The sequence below is a fragment of the Macrotis lagotis genome, chromosome 1 (genome assembly GCF_037893015.1).
Source record: "Macrotis lagotis isolate mMagLag1 chromosome 1, bilby.v1.9.chrom.fasta, whole genome shotgun sequence".
In the NCBI taxonomy this organism is placed as follows: Eukaryota; Metazoa; Chordata; class Mammalia; order Peramelemorphia; family Peramelidae; genus Macrotis; species Macrotis lagotis.
In genome coordinates, this window is record NC_133658.1 from 392155819 (window position 1) to 392176268 (window position 20450).

Below are 20450 nucleotides of genomic sequence, written 5' to 3' on the forward strand. Positions count from 1 at the left end.
CTAGTCCAGACTCCCCATACTATGCCTTACTTTGGGGTCTGCTATATTTGCTCATTCAAAATGGCATATCAATCACTTTTGAGGAGGACGAAGAAGAGAAGGAAGAAAATAAAGAGTAGAAGGAAGAGGAGTTGTGGTGAAGATCCCTAGGAAGGTCAGAACCTCTACCTTCTTCAATATCTATTCCTACAGGAGTCCCTCACAGGATTTCTTCTTACTCCCTATTTATCAGGTTTTATCTGAGTATCTGCTGCCCTAGAAAATGGGTTTTTCTGTGAAGGTCAGCATCCTGAATGGGACCCAACATTATCGGACTATAAGGCCAAGTACTTCCTCATCCTTGCCTTGATCTTCTCTCTACTCCTGGTTATCCTGATCATCATTGATGACAGAGTAATCCTATAGCTGCTAAGGGGAGACTCTTCCCCCATTAATTTGATGAAATTACCACAACCCTTTCTTTCACTAATTGACCCAGATTCAGAAAGATGAATTCTGGTTAGGGGAGCTGCCTCTCTTTATTTTACAAAAATGAGCTGATGGATCAACTCAATCTCTCTGGTGCTTCCTTTCAAATGGTCTGGAGTGGAATGGAGCAGACCTGCATGATGGTGCGTGAGAGATGGTGAGAAGTTGTGAAGTGACAATCACCTTCTTCTAGGAATTGCAAATGGCTGCACAGACTGTCTCTGATGGGTAACCAGTCATAAGAAGCCTCCTGATGTCCTCTCAGCAAAGGGTTATTGGTGATATCCAAGCTCTCCATAAGAATGTGTCCCTCAGATAAGATGCTTCCAAACAAGGTTCATTAGAAACTTGAATTGCCTGGGAGGAACTCATCAAATAGATCAGGAACTTACTGTTAGCTGTAGTTGTTTTTAATCAGTTGTGTTTGACCCATGATGACCTTATTTGGAGTTTTCTTAGTAGAGATACTGGTAGTTTGCCATTTCCTTCTTCAGTTCATTTTATAGTTGAGAAACCTGAGATAAAAGGGGCAAAGTGACTTGCCTAGGGTTATACAGCTGGTAAGTGCCTGAGGTTGGATTTGAACTCTGGTCTTCTTAACTCCAGGCCTGTGCTCTGCTTACTGCACCATCTAACTCTCTTCCTACTGAGAGGTAGCAACTTATGGAAAAGAGGGTCCCTGTGTTTTTCTGTTTGGTATCACTATTGTCTAGCAGTTTCCTTACCTCTCTTCTGTATCAGTTGCCTGTCAATCATGTTTGTTCTGAGTTTTCCCATGCAGAGATAATTTTCTTTTCATAGAATAAAGAGAAAATAAAGATCAAGCTAAATAACAAGGAACTCCTTTTACCTTAATCCAATGGAGAGATTCCAGTGCGGTGAATACTGGACTTTGTGGCAGATGGTTGGGGTAGATATTCTGGGGGAAGATGGATCTTTACATTGGATCATAGTTTTTCACATTGAGCCAGGATCCTTGCTTGTAGTCTGAGCTGCCTCCCAAGAGACATAAAGATGCCAGGAGTTTTTAGCACCTTTCAAACTAAGTTTCTTAAGGTGTGTTTTAATAATGCAACAATTCAGACTGTCATCTCCAAGGTATGCCCCAAGGATTTAGCATTGTCAAATAAAATGTCCAGTTTGAATAGTGCAGGAATTTCGCTGTAAAAACTCTTCTCCTCTGATCCTCCTCCTTCAGCTTCAATCTCTCTCACCATACCCCAGGCAATTTACTTTTTATTTTTTTATTTGTTTTGTGGAATTAGATTGTAAGCTCCTCCAGGGCAATGTGTGTGTGTGTGTATTTTGTCTTGGTCTCCCCTACAACTAGACTAGGCATTTGAGAAAAGTTCCTGAATTGAATTGATATTGAACTTACTATATTGTTCTGCTAGGTTTAAGGCCAGTCCTGATAATGTCAGTAGAGAGTGGAAGTGATGTAAGCTTCCAGAAATGGTGACATGACTAGGGAAAAGCAGACTTTGATATCACTCTTTGCATTAAAAGCTGATCATAGTATTTTTTTTTAATTTTTGCAAGGCAATGGGGTTAAGTGGCTTGCCCAAAGCCACACAGCTAGGTAATTATTAAATGTCTGAGGTCAGATTTGAACTCAGGTACTCTGACTCCAGGGCCGGTACTCTATCCACTGCACCACCTAGCCACCCCTGATCATAGTATTTTGATAGGGAGAGTTGATCTCAAGGAAGTATTTGTCTTCCTGTACTGGTCTGTCTATTGTCTTAATATCATGGGGTTGAGGTGAGGTGAAAGGCAAAGATTAACATTGTCTTTTGTCCTGGAAGCCTGCAAGTGGGGTCAGTCAGAACCGCATTAAAAATTTAGTGACACAAATTATTAGACTGTCAATCAATGCACATTAATCAAGCATCTATATATATATATATATATATATATATATATATATATGTGTGTATACACACACACACACACATATATATATATGTATATATATATATGTATATATGTATATATAATGTGCCAAATGCTTTGCTAGGTGCTAGAAATACCAAGAAAAATATAGTCTCTATTCTCAAGTTGCTTTTACAGGAATTCCAAAAGCCTAAGATTAAGACTTTTGGTATATCCTTTATTTTATTTTGGTAAGGTTCTAAAGTAACACTTTCTGTAAAAAGCCTTTCCAATTCCTCTTAGTTCCAGTGCCTTCCCCTCTGAGATCATCTCTAAATTATCCTGTATAGACAGTGATGAGCTGGTAAATGTTTAACACCTGGTTCTTTGGGATGAAAAGCTCAAGTCATAGACTTTCAAGTTTAACCCACACCCTTAACATTTTCTCTTCGACTTTCTTAAATACAGCAAGTCAGTAAAACAATAAAAACAACCCTGCATTTGGAGCATTTGCTGATTTCCATGGTGTTAATGCTCATTATGAAAATTTAATAATGGGCTCTCAGTTTGAACTGACTCCAAAACACCACAGTATACAGTTTTGTATATATTGCTCATATACATGATTGCTTACAAGTTGTTTCCCCTTTTAGTCTGTATCCCCTTGAGAGGTAGATTATTTTTTTTCCTTTTCTTTGTATTCTCAGCTCAAGTCCTATCCTATGGAAGAGGGATAAGACATATTCTGTTAGGCCCAAGATGGCAGAATTAGGAATAACAGGTAGCAGTTGTAAAGAAATAAATTTAAATGATTTGATGTCTTGGAAAGCATCCTTACAAATTGTTGTTCAGTGGTGTCTGATCTTAGTGAACCCATTTGGAGTTCTCCTGGTAAAGATACTAGAGTGGTTTGCCCTTTCCTGCCCCAATTCATTTTACAAATGGAGAAACTGACAAATAGATTAAATTTGTCCAGGGTCACACAGGAATTAAGTGTCTGAGGACAGATTTGACCTCAGGTCTTCTTGACTTAAGTTCTGGTGTCTCTGTGCCACCTAATTGCCCCTTCCTTACAATTAGAGCCATATAAAATTGAAAGAAGCTGCTTTGGGCTGGTCTGGGAGGGAGGAGGGGGAGTGAAAGGGGAAAGGGTGGAAGTGATCCTAAGAAGCTACTGGATGACCACTTCTCAAATATATTGTAGATTGTTAACTTGATAGACTTTGAGGTTCTAACTTTGATATTTTGTGATGCAATCTTGCAAGATGAATCATGAGACAATGGAGCCAGGGGAGCCTTTTCAAGTCGTCATCCTGCTCAATCAATCCAACCTGCTCAGGTCATAGATGAGGAAGCTTAGGTCCTTAGAGGGGAAGTTAATTACCTAAAATCAAGATTGTAAAGGCTGTAACTGATGCATCAGGAAGAATCCTCCCCAGTCACGAGATCACTACCAAGACAGCCCTTCCCTCTCATCTCCCTTCCCTTCTGAGACCCATTCAGTTTGATATATTATCTAGGTGATGAAAAAAACTCAAATATTAATAAACATTAGGATTGGTCATAGACCCTTGCTGGTAATTGACTTCTGTAATTAAAATACTGACAAACTGACTAAAATTGACTTGTAACTCTAAAAATGACTTGTCCAAGTTAATGGGAGAACCTTGACTAAATTCAAGCCTCAGTACTCCTATGCATCCCTCTTCCAACTAGACTGAAAACTCCTTGTGACAGGGGGTTGGCTTCTTTTGGACTTTGTCTGGATCTGTACTTTTTAGACACAGAATCTATACTAACCACAGAAGATGAGGCTGTACAGCTTCCCCTGGTTTTTTTTTTAATCTCCCCATTTGATCATTAAAATTTTCTAAACTATTTCTTTCAATGAGTCATTCTTTCATAGTTTGAAAATGACAAAAACTGGAGACTGTGATGCTGGTTTTACCAGTTCAGAAGCAGTTTTAATGGAGATGGAAACATCTATCAACTCAACACAAATACCCCCCAAAATACAAACCAAAATATCTTCTTCGGCTGCATAGCAAATATGATGTAAGAATTTAACACCATGATTTTATCACTAGAGTAAATATAACTCACCATAAATAAATGTAAATTCATTGTACAAAAAATCCCCAAAGACTCAATACAAATATGGTACATTTGACAATTTCTGCAAACAGATTTTTTTTAAACTCTTAAAAACCAAGTTTTTTCTGGTTCTTGGACACACACCAATTAAGCTGGGCCAATAATACTGGGGGTGGGGTGGGGTTAGGGAACAGGGAGGAGGTCATGGAGATATTGGACTTTTATGTTGAGTGTCCATAAAGAAGTGCTGCTAGAAAATAGAATGAAAAAAAGAAAATACCACAAATTCACAAATTTCCAAAGGCTTCAGATTTGACATTTTCAGCTGCAAGAATTAAGAATATTAACTTGCAAGGGAATTTGAAGTGGGAGATTTTTGAGGTGATGTCATCCTTCTATATAACCTAGGACAAACCTGTGAAAATGAATCATTCCCAGGTAAATCTATATCTTAAAAAGTAAATAAACCTTAAACCTGAGATAGGGTTATCTATTTCCCTGGGGAGGGGTATTAGATCAGCAATCTGATTAACCTACTCTCAGACAATTACAGCCATGTTGAGTGGATTGAACTCTTATTGATCAACATTGGCTTTTCAAAGAGTCTATAGTCCAAATTCCAGAATTGACTCATATTTGCATTGGATGTCTTTTGGCAAAAGCCAGGTAGGTGTCTGCTAGTGTTAGAGAGAGCTTCATTTCATCCCACCTGGGATTGTAAGAGGATCTAGGTGTCTTCTTTGAGCTGCCAGGACTACATCTTGATTGAAAGCCACCTTCTAAGATGTTCAAATGGCAAAGTGCCCTGAACCAGATTCTATCTTTCTAAAAACCCTAGAGACAGGGTTCACACAGAGAATGGGCTTTGCCTAAGGGCTATACTCAGCCATAGGGTTAGCATAAGACTATTGGAAGAACAACCCACCTTGACTGGGAACCCTAGATTGAATGTGGCAAATCAAGTACTAAGGAACTCAATAGCAGCTTGAGATATCTTGATAGGTCAATAGCTGTTCTTCCCAGGAAGAATCTGATTGACCACACTAAATCTTTTGACCTAATAGACCTAGGATTTGTGGCTCTTCTGGTAATTTTATTAGCAACAAGAAGAGAGGATCTGGGTTGCTGTAGCTTCTGATTGCTAATGAATCTGTCCCTTCCACTATCTTGGGAAGCACCACTGGCTTGATGTAGAAAAGGAAAGAATGGTTCTCTCCATTAGAGAATTCCAAGCTTTTACCTGTTGATAATCAGCCCCTTTGATAAATCATAGCATCACAGATCTGGAAGGGACCTCAGAAACCATGTAGTTCAACCCCCTCATTTTATAGATATGAAAACGGAGACCAACAAAGGTTAAGGGACTTGCCCACGGCCACATAGGTAATAAGTGGCAGGGCTAGGATTTGAACCTTAGTTCTTCAACTCCAAATCCAGTGTAATTTTTTTGCACCCCAATGCCTCTTATCTTTCTTTCTGGCCCACAGTCTCCTCCAACAGTTTGGGGAAGCTGCTCAGGAATGCCCAAAAGGTTCACAGAGCCCAGGTGGAGAGTAGTGCCTCTCAGGAGTTCTCTCATAGGAGGCCTCTGTGTGTCTACCTTCTGTTTTCCCCTTGCCTTACTTGGGGCATGAATGTATTCAACTAGCTTCAAGTCTCTTTTCCTCTTGCCTTTCCTTACAGTAAAACTGGCCTAGCTGATCAGCATGCACCCTCTTTCAGAGATTGCCCTTTGAATTCCATCTCTCAGGGGACAGAGACTGCCCAAAGAGGCACTTTAAATGTTGTCACTTGCCCATGGCCAAAGCACCCAATGAAAGAGAAAAAGAACCCCCACCATGGGACATTTACCTCAATGCAATTCTGACATTTATATTAGAAAAGGAATTCCTATTCCCTTTGTAAAAGTCATTTATCGTCCTATAGGCAAGTGGAATTTTGGAAAAGTTTAACTAGGGAGCTGGGAGTAAGTGGAAGCATTTGTGAGAGAGATTCATGCCCCTAAACTTAAGGTAACAAGTTCTCCTTTACCATTTCCCTCTCCACCCCACTTCTTCCTGCAACAGGCTATATCTGATTGTGAGTGAAATGATTTCTCCCTGACATTTACTGAGATTTCATGAGATTATAGATTTAGAACTGGAAAGGACCTTAGAGGTCATCTAGTCTGATCTCTCATTTTGCATATGAAGAAACTAATGACCAAAGAGATTAAATAATTTACTGAAGGTCACATAGTAAGTATCAGAAGTGAGATTTGAACTCAGGATATCTGACTATGGAGTCAATACTCTGCTTCCTCCTTTGGTCAGAGCTGTCCTTTGTACCTGGTCCCCAGGAAGATTTACAAATGGATTGCTGCTGAGCATCTGCAATTCAATTTCCAATCCTAGCAACAAACCATAGAGAAGACCATAAAGGTCCCTAGGTTAAAAGGGCTTTTATATTTAGGAATGTAAAGGCCATAAATGCTTTAGGAGGGCTGTGTCCTATAGGTCCTTTGCAGTTCTTCCTAATCTTGATACTATTCCATGTGCTGTAGGGAGAATGAAATTATAAATTCCCTCCTGGAGAGCAGCAGTTGGGTGGGGTGGAGAGGATTACTAATTTTCTTTTAGAGTCAGAAAAAAGCAAAAGCAAGCACCATCTCCAGCAGGAAACACCACCAAGAAACTTCATGTACTGCATGTGGGTGGGCACTGCCCAATAGCCCTTGGAGGACAGCTATTCAGTCTTTGAGTGCTCTTGGGGCTGAAGTCCCTGGAGTCCAATGTGGTTTGGAGGAGTAGGAGAAGACAGGTACCAAAGAGAATGGACAAGATCAGGAATGTGGGATGTGCTGAAGAGTTGGGGTCTGACCAAGACCTGTGTCTCAAGGCAGGCAGGCAGGTACTCCTTGCCCTTGGTTCTAAGTTCTGCTGCTGCTTCTCCAGAGAATCATGGACACCAGAGGTTTCCATCCCACTTGAAGCCTGCAGATATCAGCACGAGGTCATAGATGGCTATGTTTGCAGAGATGGACACAAGATGGAAGGCCTTAAGGATCAGCCACAGTCGTGCGATGGGAAGAGCTGGAGGCTGTGGGGATGCCAAAGGGTCAAACTATAAATTCTTAGTATCAACACAGAAGAAAATGAGGAAGAAAAAGCACGCACTGCCATTTTTGAATGTCTTTTTTTTTCTTTTATAAGCTATGGGAGAAACCAACCACGAAGATGTCATGGAAGAGCATGCACATGCCCAGCTCTTGGCTTGGGTCAAGGTGTGCTTGGGGTATCTGGTTTGGTTCGATGTCCAGCCCACAGGTCACCAGTTTCCTGAGCCAGCCCTGACACAGTCTGGAGGCAGTCCCTCCCCTCCAACTCCTGAAAGGTTCTTCTTAAGGAACCTCTACACTTAGCAAGTGGTAGCCAAGGACTGGTGGATGGGTGGCTGGAAGCAGCGAACGTGCTCCACGGTGGTACTGTCCGTCTCTACTGATTTCATATATTTGTTCAAGATAGCAAAGACCTCGTTGTTTAGAATCTGGTATTTGCGAATTCTGTCAGCCATCTTCTTCAGGGGCTGTAGCAAAGATGATGAGTGGGGATGGGAAATACAAGGAAGGACAGACAAAGAGAACAGAGAGATGAGAGAAGGCACAAGGGTCACAATGAGAAAGTGTACCGTTTCCTACTCTTACAGTCTAATCCTGATAAAACCCAACCAGATATTCTCAGCAATACAATGATCCAAAACAACCCCAAAGGACTCATGGTTCAGCATAACTGACTATAGAATTTTTACTCATTGTACTATGCTTCCTCCTTTGGTCAGAGCTGTCCTTTGTACTTGGTCCCTAGGAAGATTCACAAATGGATTACTGTTGAGCATCTGCAGTTTAATTTCCAATCCTAGCAACAAACTGTGGAGAAGACCAGAAAGGTCTTCCAGAGAAAGAAATGATATTGATTGAATACAAACTTAAGTATACTATTTTTCACTTTCTTTCTTGTACATGTATAACCAATATCTGATTGCTTACCATCTCAGGGAGAAGGTGGGAATGAAAGCATTTGGATCTCAAAACTTAAAAAAAATTTTGCATTGTTTGAACATGTAATTGGGGAAAATAAAAACAAGTATCAAAAATAAAATAAAATACAAATCTCTCAAAAGAAAGAAAGGAGATTTTGGGGGGGAATTCTGTATTCTTTCTCTGTCCTGTGAGGTGACTTGACTCATTCCATTATCTTATGAGCTCCAAACTCATTGCTTCACACTAACTCCTCACCTAGCTCAGTCATTATATCTTTCTGAATTTGTTGGAATAGTCTGATTTCTTTTCTTTTATTTTGTTTCATTTTAATTTAATTTTTTTGTCTTTTCTACTTTCTTGCACTCTGTCTCTACATTCTCCCTTAGACCCCCCATTTTCCCATCCACCCTGTTTTACTCACCACATTTTTTATGATCTCATCCTTCCCATCCTGCCTCTGCACCTTCAGCAGATGGTAACAGAAGTCAAACAAATCAAACCGCCTCTGCTGTCCAAGGAGGACAATGACAGAGCAGCCAGCCCAGTTCAAGCCATCTCCAAAGCATTGCCTAGGAGAGAAGAAAGCAGGATCCTGGAATGAGGAGGAAGTTTGGGAAAAAAGATTCTCCTAAATCCCTACCAGGACCTGACTGGTAGCATGGTCCCAGAGGTAGAAGGGTTTCAACCATTTTGATCATCTTTATCCTTTTATTCCCAAACTGTACCTTGGTATGAATGAGCAAATCTTATCCATAGGATTTGGAGGTGAGATGCATGATATAATGGAGAGTGTTTTGGATTTGAGTCAGAAAGGCCTGAGTTCAGATACCATCTCAGACACTTTCTAGTTATGTGACTGTTGGCAAATCACTTGACCTTTTTGTGCCTTGGTTTCCTCATCTGTAAAATGAGGTAGTTAGACTCAAAGACTTCTAAGATTCTTTTCCATTTATATCAATGTTCCTATGAGATAGTAGGCATCAACTTATTGATATTTACTATCCTTAATAATAATAATAATAATTTTAATTTTATATATAGTTATGTATATACATATATAGTTATGTATATATATATATATACATACATACATACATACATACTATTATCCCCATTTTGCAGCTGAAGCAACTAAGGCAAAGATAGGTTAAATGATTTGCCCAGGGTCACACACCTAGTAGATATCTGATGTGGGATTTGAACTCAGATCTTCGTGACTCCAGGCTCAACTAAGAAACTTGGAAGACTAGCTTCTTAATACCTTTTATTCTGATTCTGACTTTCAAAATCTGGTTCCACACAACTTAAGTCATCTTCACTATAAATTACTTGACCGACATACTTGTCACTATGTAAACCCTTTACTCCAGTCTGGCTAGTCTCTTCTTTTTCTTTCTGCTTCTTCCAGCTTTTATACTTTGTTTTACTCTTTCGTTTTTTCTTTCTTCTGATTGCCTTCCCTCCTCTCTTCCCATCTATATCTTATTCATTCTTTGAAGCCTAATTCAAGTACTTTTTCCCCCTAAGCAGCCTTTTCTAATGGCATCATCTGACCATGAATTTTCCTTTTTCTAATTTTTCTCAGTATTTGCTGTTTATATTGAAGAACAAATGCCTTTATGATACACCATCTTATTTTGCCTATGATGTACTATTTAGGGTTTGCTTCAGTTTCTGTATGCACATCTTTATCTTTCCAATAGACTATACAATCCTTGATGGCAGGCAAGGACTCGTAATTTTAACTTATCTTGTATTCTCCCCATAGGGATTTCCAAGAGTGAATTACTGAATACTTAGCAGGGAAACTTTAGAGATGGGGGCTTCTTCCCCTCACCTCTCCAATCACTTACTCAGCTGTAAATTCGTTGGTCCCCACAGGGATGCAGTATACAAATTGCATGGCACTCCAGAGACGGTGAAACTCCACACACTCATCCACATGCATGACGCCATTAGTAGGGGGTGGGCCTCGCCATATGGGATCCTGGAGGTAGCTCCGGATGCGCGTCAAGATGACTTCGAACATGGACAGCCCACAACACAGTCGCTCCTTGGTCAGAAGATCTCCTTCTCTGGCAATCGCAATTTGCTGGGAAAGAAAGTATCTGTGAAAGCTTGAGGGTAGTTCTCTCTCCTCCTGTTCTTTGAGATTTTCTTTCCTTCCTTCCCCTCCCTTTGCTCTAGTTCCCAAATCAGCAGAATCTGGAATTTATTCACAAAGAAGACTGAGGTTTTGGTTGGGGATGAAATATCAATGGATTCTCCAGTACTCTAAGATTTCATTCAACATTTTATGATTTTCTTAGTGTGAATATTTCCTCCACTACTACAGACTGGGACTCTTCCATATCAGAGTCCAATCAGAGTCTTCATGAATTGCATCACCCAGTAGTGATCTTAGAAGGTTCTTCAGATGACAGTCACATAATCTGAAGTCCTTATACCCTCTCTCAATTTATTTTACTATATATTATGTTTCAATTTATTTATGTATAAGTTGTTTCCCCCACCAGAACTTAAGCTCAATAAAGGCAGGACTGCTTGCTTTGGGTCTTTTTATCTCAGATTCTTGGCAGATAGAGGGCACTTGATAAATGGTAGTTTGATTGATGCTTTTCTAGTTTGGTAGGAAATGCCAGAGATGATACTCTGCTGCCATAGCTTGAGACTCCAGGGTCATTTCCATGCCACGATGAAGCACTGGAGGAGGTCTTTGGTGCAAAAGAATACTAACCTTACAACACTCAGAACCCTGTCTATCTTGCTATCTCTCCTAAGCTTGTCTTGCTATTCTCCACCTGAAACAGTACCTTGGGATTGAACTACAAGAAAAAATACCCACAGTCCTTGGAGGAATTAATTCATCCAGGTTTGAAACCTCCTGCCCTGGATTTAGCTGTTCTGATTGGTGAGTGAGAGCAGACTTAACTAGCTTGTTCTAATTAACAGCTCCAGTCCATCAGATCATCCTTACATCTCATCAAGTCATCCACCCTGGATCATTGTGGATCATCCCTTTACCCCTCTAGCTATTCACCTTTTGTTCTGGATTCATTAATCAAATGAAATTACCACAATGTCACTAACATGAAATGGGTGTTTCAACAGACTGTCTTGGAAGAGTTAATTCACCGTTTTCTGTCCTCAAACATTAGACAGAACATAAAATTTAGGAACCAGGTCATAAAATTCCACCTTCTTGAGACTTTGAATGAAAGCCTTCTCAGAAATGTCTCATTCTACTATATCCTTATGATCCTAGAAATTTAAAAGAAGTTTTCTTATAAAGTTAAGAATTTTCCTCCTCCTCTTTCCCCCAGGAACTTCAAATGTAATCAATGAACAATAATTGGTAAAGTTGAGATTTATAGTTCATTAGAAAAGCCTGTTGCAATGAAGCTACTAGGGATTGCTATGACAGATACAAACAAGAGAGTAGTCTGCAAGAGTCAAGAAAAAGGATTTCCATACATGAAGATATTCTTGATGTTTCTCCAACTCTGTCTTTAGGGAAAGGATGCCCTAATTCTAGGTGACCAGTTCTGGTTTTTTTTAGACAGAAATATTTCCAGAGTTGAGATTAATTATCCAAACTTGGTTCAACTATCCCTTATGGTAGCCTTTGGCTCTAATTTTGTACTACTCAAGTAACTTTTTCATTTCTGTCTCCTAAGTCAACTTATTTACTAGGAAGAGAAGCCTTATATCTATGCACCCAGTCTCCTCAGGTCAAATAGGCAAGGAAGGTACAGTACTGTCATTCTGTTTCAGAGGGAGGTGCCCCTAAGTGTGTACCAGATACAGGTTAGGGCTAGGGTTAGGGCTTGGAAATACAAGGACAAAAGGAAAAACAGTTTCTAACTTCAAGGAGTTTACATCCTACTGAGTGACATACAGAATGTGTCAACAAAATAGTTGACACAGCGAGTTAAAAATGAAGTGACTTCTAATCAAACACTTTTCCTACTATGCTAAGTTACAATAGAAAACTGCCACTGGTTTCTGAGACATATCCCAATTGTCAACAATAAAAGACCTCTTATCTTTGTTAATTGGGGGGGGGGGTTGTCCTTGACACATCCCTGCAAACTCGGGTTCTAATGTTTCTAGAAAATATGGCAACTTAAGAAGACAAGTTCAGGGGGCCCCTTAACACCTTTTGTATATGTGGTACAACTCATTAGACACTATTCTAGCTTTTGCTGAGTCCTCCGATGAACTCTTACTGGCCCCCAAACTGTTTTGTTAGCTTTCCTGACATTGTTTGGATGACTAAGGTTTGCATCATTTCTTGAAGGGAGAATGGTTTACAAAATTGCTAGCTCCTTTCCAACTTGGACAAAACCGAAAGGGAATTTAACTTGATAAATACTGAGTGTTTGACTAGGGAATTCTAACAGGCCCAAAGACAGTTTATTAAACAGAACCATGAAGTGATTCATATTTTTCTAACAGTAAACAGATGCCAGGCATTAAAAACTGGAGCCCAAATTCTTGTGGGAGAGCACTTACACACATAAGACAAGTTTGCACTCTGCTGGCTTAAGGGAATATTCCCTAAAAGGAAATCTTGGACTATCTGATCCTACCCACTGGGGAACTAGCCTGAAAATGTGCTCATTAACATGGTATCTGAACTGCTGTTCCAGGATGCTTTCAAAAGTTCCCTTCCAGCTCAAATAACAATGATAATAATAAACATTCAGGGGTCTTTAGAATTGGCAACATATTTTACATAAATAGGGTATCCCTAAAGTTTTAAATGCAGCTTAAAGCTTCAGTCTACTGCAGTTTTAAGCTATTAAATTAAAACTATACTAAGATCTATCTATCTTTCTAATCTATCTTTCTAATTGACAATGAAGTGACAGAAGACTCCAAGAAGAAACCCCTAAGTGCCTGTTGTGGGAACTTTGCGGGGGTGGGGGGTGGAGAGTTGGTGGCTTCCTAGTCATGGGAGTCTACACTGTCTGATTCCCTCTACTAAGGAAAAGAACAGGGAGGCATTAGGGTGGTGGCATTAAGTCTTCTAGCAGTCAGCCAGGCTATTTAGGGCAGGCTGATGAAAGGAACAAAACTTGTATACTAGTTGCCCTCTATGTGGTAGTGAGTGCAGAGAGTATATAGGAGAAAAACAGGAGTCCATGGGTCTGGCTCTGGGAATGCTCCAAGTGTTACCTGGGTTTTCGTAGTTACATTTAACAGGGCCTAGAGAGTTATTCCTATGTCCTATCAGTCTGCATCCCCTGAAATCCTCATGTCCATGATATTTTGGGTACTTAATATTTATTTCATTGAATTCCCCCCCCCCCCCCGCCAGGATGTTTCGTACGCCTGAAATGTTGTGTGGTATTTCTGGTCATATTTTCCTGAGTCCTGCAGTAATAATGCCTACATCTGAAGGATGTATCTGGGATGGATGCCACATTCCTAAGAACAACCATAAGGCCATCCATTTAGAGATGAAAGGGACTTTAGATTTCATCAAATCTAACCCTCTCAATTTTATATATGAGGCACAGAGAGGTTAAGTGAATTACCCTGGGTCACATAACTAGTGTCTGAGGCTAAATTTGATTCCTGATTCCAAGCCAAGTACTCTATTCCCCATCCTGCCTGGCTGCCCCAGTCTCTCTGACATACTGGAAGAGCATGGTTGTGATATGATGCCAGAACCCTAGAGTCTTCTAGGCAGGGTTGACATTGGGAATACCTGGGTTTGTATTTTCTGTAATGCTTCTTGTATCTATACTCTATTCCCATGTTCACTGTCACCAACATGATTTAGGAACCTTTTCTCACCTACTTACCTAGACTATTGCAACAGCCTCCAAACTTATCTCTCTGCCTCCATCCTCCTTCCAGAATCAGGGAATTTTGTAACCATAAGGAACTTCAGAACCCATCCAAGCTATACTCAAAGGGAATCCCCTCAAGAACACACCAGATAAGAGATCATCTAATTTCATCTGTTTTGAAGTGTAAACCACCACTTTTGGACAGCATCAAATATTAGCAAGTTTTTTTTTTTCTGACATCAAACTTAAATTTTCCCCTTTGCAACTACTAGTTGCTCCTAGTTCTTCCTTGTGGAGCCAAAGGGAACAAATTTAATCTATTTTCTGAATGATATCAATCCAAATGAATGAACAGAGCTATAATTTCCACCTCAAACTTGCTTTTCTCCAAACTAAATATTCTCAGTTATTTCAATTGATTCTCAAATAACAAAGACACTAGGTAGGCCATTCAAAAGCTTGATTGCCACCCTCAGGAGGGTCCCATGTATGACTTTCAGTTTCTTCATCTGTAAAATGGAGATAAAATTTAGACTACCTACCTAAAATGGTTGCTATGAAGAAAAACTTTAAAGTTCTATAGAAATGGAAGTTATTAGAGGAATATTTCCTAAACAGTAGCTTAAGGCAGTTCTCAAAGGACTCTGGATTTCCACATTTTCATATTATCTAGTATTCTGGGTCAGGTATTACAAAACTTTCTTACACCAGATCCAATTCACATGTTGTCAAATTAATCTTCCTAGTGGACAACATAGACCTCTTCATTCCTCTTCTCAAGAAACTTTGGTGGCACTCTATACTCCCCCAAATGATATACAAACTCCTTGGCCTGGTATTTAAGGCTCCCTATAATCTGGTTTTAATTTACATTTTCAGACTTACCTCTCTTGGTATAAAATGAGTGGCCCATTTCAAGGGCAGTCTCCTAGAGGACCATCATTGAGTCCCTTTCTCCTCCTATTATAACCCTGAATATCAAAGTACCTAAGGTCTGCCCAGCTCCCCTTCTAGGGACTAACACCCGATGGCTTCTTTGCCTTGAATCCCATTTTCGTTCCATCTATTCCCTCATACCCTGGCACCTGGGCATCTTAAGTTAGGTCTCATGCATTCTAGTGTGAATTAAAATGTGCCATTATGCATGATTTGTGCCTCTTTATATTATTAACCTCTTGATTTTTTTTTAATTCTCTTTTTCATCAATCCTAAGGCTGCTGGAATAGTTGGGAACACTTCCAGAGATGTTGAAGGAGGCTTTCTCTCCACTTGAGTTCTTACCTGAGGGGTCCCCAGCCGTTCTATGAGAGGGACAAGGTGAAGAGGGGCATACTTTGCTTCCAGTCGTTTCATCCGGACTTCTAAGCGTTCCCCTTCTGTTTAGGCAAACAGTGGACAAAAAAAAAAGAGAGCAAATACTGAACCTAGAGACATAATCCTATTGTAATATCTAGGGGGATATTTATAAATGAACTTGGAAGTCAGATTTAAACTCTGATTATTAATCAGTGAGTTCCATTTTTGTGTAAAAGGCATGAAAATCCTGAGTTATATGCTTACTTGGACTGAAATGGCAAAATCCTCTCTGCTTTTTTATTATTATGCCCTATTCATCCCTTGCTGGGAGTCACTAATGCTTGAATAACAGCCTCAAGTCTGCTCATTTACAAAAAAACTTCAAAGAAAGGCAAATCCCTTTGGGAAATATTTCTGAGAATCAGTTAGACTCAGGACTAGTCCCTTAGTTCAGCCTATGATATCCCTCAGGATTTTCTTACCTTTAATGTAGACTCGAGGCAAAATGTTCTGGAATGGAGCAGCATGGAGCAAATCACAGACTTCCTCCTGAGACTATAGGGAGGAGGGAGAAAGGAAGAATGAGGGAGGAAGATAAAGTCAGTCATTTTAATCTAAGAATGCTAATGTTTCTAGTGTTCTGGGTGGTTGAGCATATGTGATCAATCTTTGCCTGATGAATCTGAATGCAAGACTCTAAGGACCAATTGTCATGCTCAGTCATGCCTGCCCTAGTTATCTGTTTTTAAGATTTTTTTTTCAATAATGCAAAAGCAGCTCTCTAAACCAAAGCATTCAGACTTTAGCACCATGGCCAAATGGATCTCTTTGACAGAATGGTGAAGCCAGTGGATCTCTTCTCAGAATAATATTTTTAAGTGCATAAAAATATATATCTGATTAAAAGGAAATTAATTTTGTTGAAATATAGGGAGTCCCCAAAGTCCTCACAAGCCTAAAGATATTTTTAAAAAATTGATCATAGATCCCAGGTTAAGCTCCTATACTAGTCAACTCATATGCATTTATTAAATGGTTACAATTTGCCAGGCATTGTACAAAATGCTAGAAGAAACTTACATTCTAAGCAGTGAATTGAAGAGGAATATGGATTTGGCCAGAAGCTTTGGGGGCAACACATCTTGGCTTTTATCCCTTCTGGAAAACGGGAATTGTCTGATAAGCCAATGAGCCTAACTGTAGTTCCTGGACATGTTAACTAAGAGAAAATATTGTACATTCTTCTAGCCCAGCTATCTGAACAAATCAGAAAAGGAAATCAGTATGCCAGAGTGAACAATATGATCACAAACTAATCACACAAACTGCCATTTGCAGAACTCAACTTTTCCCCTAGATCTATCTCTCTTTTGAACTTCCTTATTACTCCTGCTATATTATGTAAATTCCTTCATATATCTGATGACTGTATTCATGCCCATTAAATTTTTTTGCTAGGACTTCTAGGTTCTCTACCAGCTAATCCTAGAAGTGATTGCCATTTCTTCCATATATATGGGAAAAGATGAAAAATGTGAATTTACAATAGATATGCTTTAATAACTTCCAAGATACTCTGAACATTGTTTGCATGCATATTTATTACATACTGTATGAGCTAGACACATTGTACTATGATGCAAAAAAATATGTTTGTTCAGAATTTGAAACTTTTTTTAAGAGATTTAAAATTAAGGAGGAAGATAGAAGAGTATTCCTACTCCCTATCTTTACACAGACACAGAAGGTTCTGTGCAGGGATTAACAAATTTCCCTTTTAGGTGTCAAACCCAAATTGATTTTCCCCTCTTCCTGGTATATCTCTAGTCATCATCCTCTTAAAAAGCTGGATTGTAAAAGCTTCTTAGTAGATTTTTTTTAGACCAATGTTTGGACCTCAGAGGAACTAAAACATAGCATTTCCTTGGGACTTCTGGCTTTGCCATCTTAGTGGGGCTGTTTCTTAGTACAATTGTGGATTTTCAAAAACTTAAATGAAATACTTTATAAAAATAAGAACCTTGGGAAGAAATCTTCCTTGAGCCCGCAGAGGAAAACAATATTGTACAATAACAATACTATTGTGGAAATAGCAGAGGGTTTAGAGTTGGGAGACTTGTGTATCCCAGCCTCTATGACCTTGGGAAAGTTATTGCATCAAGAAACAATGAATATGAGGATTTGAGAGAAACATGGGAAGCTCTGTGTGAACTGAGGAATATTGAAGAAATCTGATCCAGGAGAAGAGTTTACAAAATGACAACAATAACATCTATGAAAACAATCCTAAGAGACAGAATTCTTATCTCATTATCACTAAAATTATGTCTAATTTATGTCTAAATTATGCCTAATTATGTCTAATTTTAGTTTTAGATAATTGATGATGCATACATCCCTTCTTTCAGTAGAGGAAAAAGGGTTATTGGTGTGGATTTTTTCATGTTGTCAGTCTGATGGGTTGGTTCTAATGGGTGAGAATGCTAAATTAGAAAGTAACTAAATTGAGAAGTAACAGTGGAATAAAAACAGAAATAATCAATAAAATAGTTAAAAAAAGAGTTAACAACTTTGAGTCTCAGTTTTCTAACCTATAAATGGACTAGATAATTTCTAAACTCTAATGTTCCTAATTTCATACATAGCTTGTCCTTAGGGTCTCATTGCCAGTCGGAATTCTCCACCAATGAAGCCATGCTCATTCAGTAAGTCTTTTAGTGATGCCCTTTTTATGAACTGATTTCCCTTTCCTCATCTAAATTCCAGAGGAAATATTCAGAGCATCTCCTATCGTGATTATCCCTTGCCATCCATTACCCTTCCCTCTTAATATACCCTCTTCCTTTCAATGAAAATTCTATTCCTCTTTCAAAATCCAATTCAAACTCCACCTACTCTGTGAAGTTTTCCTGAATATCTAGCTCTCAGAAATATCTCCTTTCCTTAGACTCCAAACTTCTTACTATTCTCTTTAATTTTGGCATCTATCCAGGTGAACAGAGCAGCACTGACTAGTGGATGACCTTAGAACATATGACCTCATAGCCCACTTCTGCTGTTTATTGACTGTGTTAGCCTGAGCAAATAACAACACCTTAGTATCCAGGAAACTATAACACTATAAGTTAGACTGAAGATTCCAACTTGCCTTGCTAAAGGCTCTTCCTCCTTGGAAACTCCATATACGATAAAATCACAGATTTGGCTCACCAAATATATGTATGTAATTTTTCAAATATGCATGTCTTATCTTTATAAGAAGATTGTTCTTACAGTGAATGGTCTTTATCTTTATTTTAAACACCTCTTATCTCTCATAGAACCCCAAGCTCCTACAGTAGGACTCAGGACAAAAAGTGGGCTTATCAGATACTCAAATTAATATTCTGGTTAAAAGCTGGATCATACCAATGAGTCCTAGAATCTATATACATTGCTGAGAGTCATGAGCTCAGTAAGGGGCACTGTTTACCAGGGCCAGGGAATCCTGTCAGCTCATGTTGTTTCACCATTACTTAATAACATCATCAGGTTCATTAACAGAGGGTCTGGAGTCAGGAAGATCTGACCTCAGACACTATCTGTATGACCCTGGGCAAGTCACTTAAATTGTTTTCTCAGTTTCCTTACTATAAATGAACTGGAAAAGGAAATCGCAAAATGGGGTCATGAAGAATCAAACATGAGTGAAATAAGTGAAAAACAACAAACCTCAAATTAATTGCAAGGTGAGTCAACAAATCTCAACCCAATTCAGAATCCCCAGGGGAGGAAGTGAAAGATAAGCCTGGGATACTGCAAGTACATCTGAAACTAGAGATGCTTTAGAAATTATGTAAGTACATTACTTGTGATGGGGGTGGGGGAGCCTCTTCGGGGCAACCAGGTTTACAGATTGACAATTCCTTCAGAATAAGAAAGAGGATCTATCCCCTTGAGAGTTTGGCTGGAAGCTTATTCGGTGAAAGGGAGGAAAGGCTGCCATTTTCATCATTTTTGTTCTGCTTGGCCTATTCTTTCAGCAGAGGCTATCATATCTTTGGTTTCTGCTTGATACCTCAGAGTGGACACTAAATCCATACGTTTGACTGTGCAGATTTCCTCCTGGGAAGAGGGCAGGTTGGCATAAAGTATTTTTTAGCATTTAATTATAGTGGGCTAATTTGAGATCCTATTTATTAAAATGCTAAGCATTTGTATGATAAGACCTGTGTTTACCCTTTCATGTATCATACCTACAACAACATGCACAGACAAGCATTCAATGACTTTTAGATTTGGGGATTTTTGCCATTCTTTTTATTCCTTTCTTCTATGAAAAATTCTCTTGAAGCTATGAATTTTATAACTTCAACCACAGTACCTGCAACTGGTGACTATTTTCTAAGTAGAGCAAGGATTCTTGGAGTTTGTGAATTTTCCTTTTTTTAGAAATGTATTGTAAACTATATTTTAATGTAGTTGGTTTTCTTTATCATCTTAGATGTTCATCACTGCAGAGTTGGCTACCGGATGATGAATTTTTTGGCCACAAGAAGTCAGCCAATCAAAAAGAATTCATTTAGTAGCTACTATGTGAAGATAAGCACCTGTTATTGTGAGTTCTTCATTTTGTAGAGGACCAGTGTCATCACAGGTTATGTTCTGACTTGCACATGAATTGGATTCAGGTGAGACAGAGTTGCGCAAAGTGGTCAGCCTCACTATTTCTTCCAGAGTCATTAAAGTCCAATAGAAAGACAAAAATCAAAATGACTGACAATGTCCTGGGATGCAGTGGATGACTTTAGTGTCTTCAATGTCTGACCAATCTCTAAGTACACCCACCTCAGTTGTTTTCATGGCCATTGGAACAAATTGTTCTCATTCGCCCATTCTGCTGGGAGAAGTTTTCATATGCT

At 39.2% G+C, this 20450-nt stretch overlaps 1 protein-coding gene across 2 annotated transcripts in view; it reads right to left on the reverse strand.

The window, feature by feature from the left end:
- Positions 1-4259: 4259 nt before the first annotated feature.
- CYFIP2 (cytoplasmic FMR1 interacting protein 2) overlaps positions 4260-20450 on the reverse strand; it is a 133259-nt gene continuing 117068 nt past the window's right edge. For both annotated transcript variants that reach the window (XM_074212525.1, XM_074212526.1), the window contains exons 27-31: positions 16032-16104; positions 15535-15629; positions 10306-10544; positions 8874-9021; positions 4260-7998 (exon numbers count right to left, since the gene is read on the reverse strand). In XM_074212525.1, coding sequence (XP_074068626.1) covers positions 7831-7998; positions 8874-9021; positions 10306-10544; positions 15535-15629; positions 16032-16104 — 723 coding nt within the window. In that variant the 3' untranslated portion in view covers positions 4260-7830. The remainder of the gene's footprint in view (positions 7999-8873; positions 9022-10305; positions 10545-15534; positions 15630-16031; positions 16105-20450) is intronic.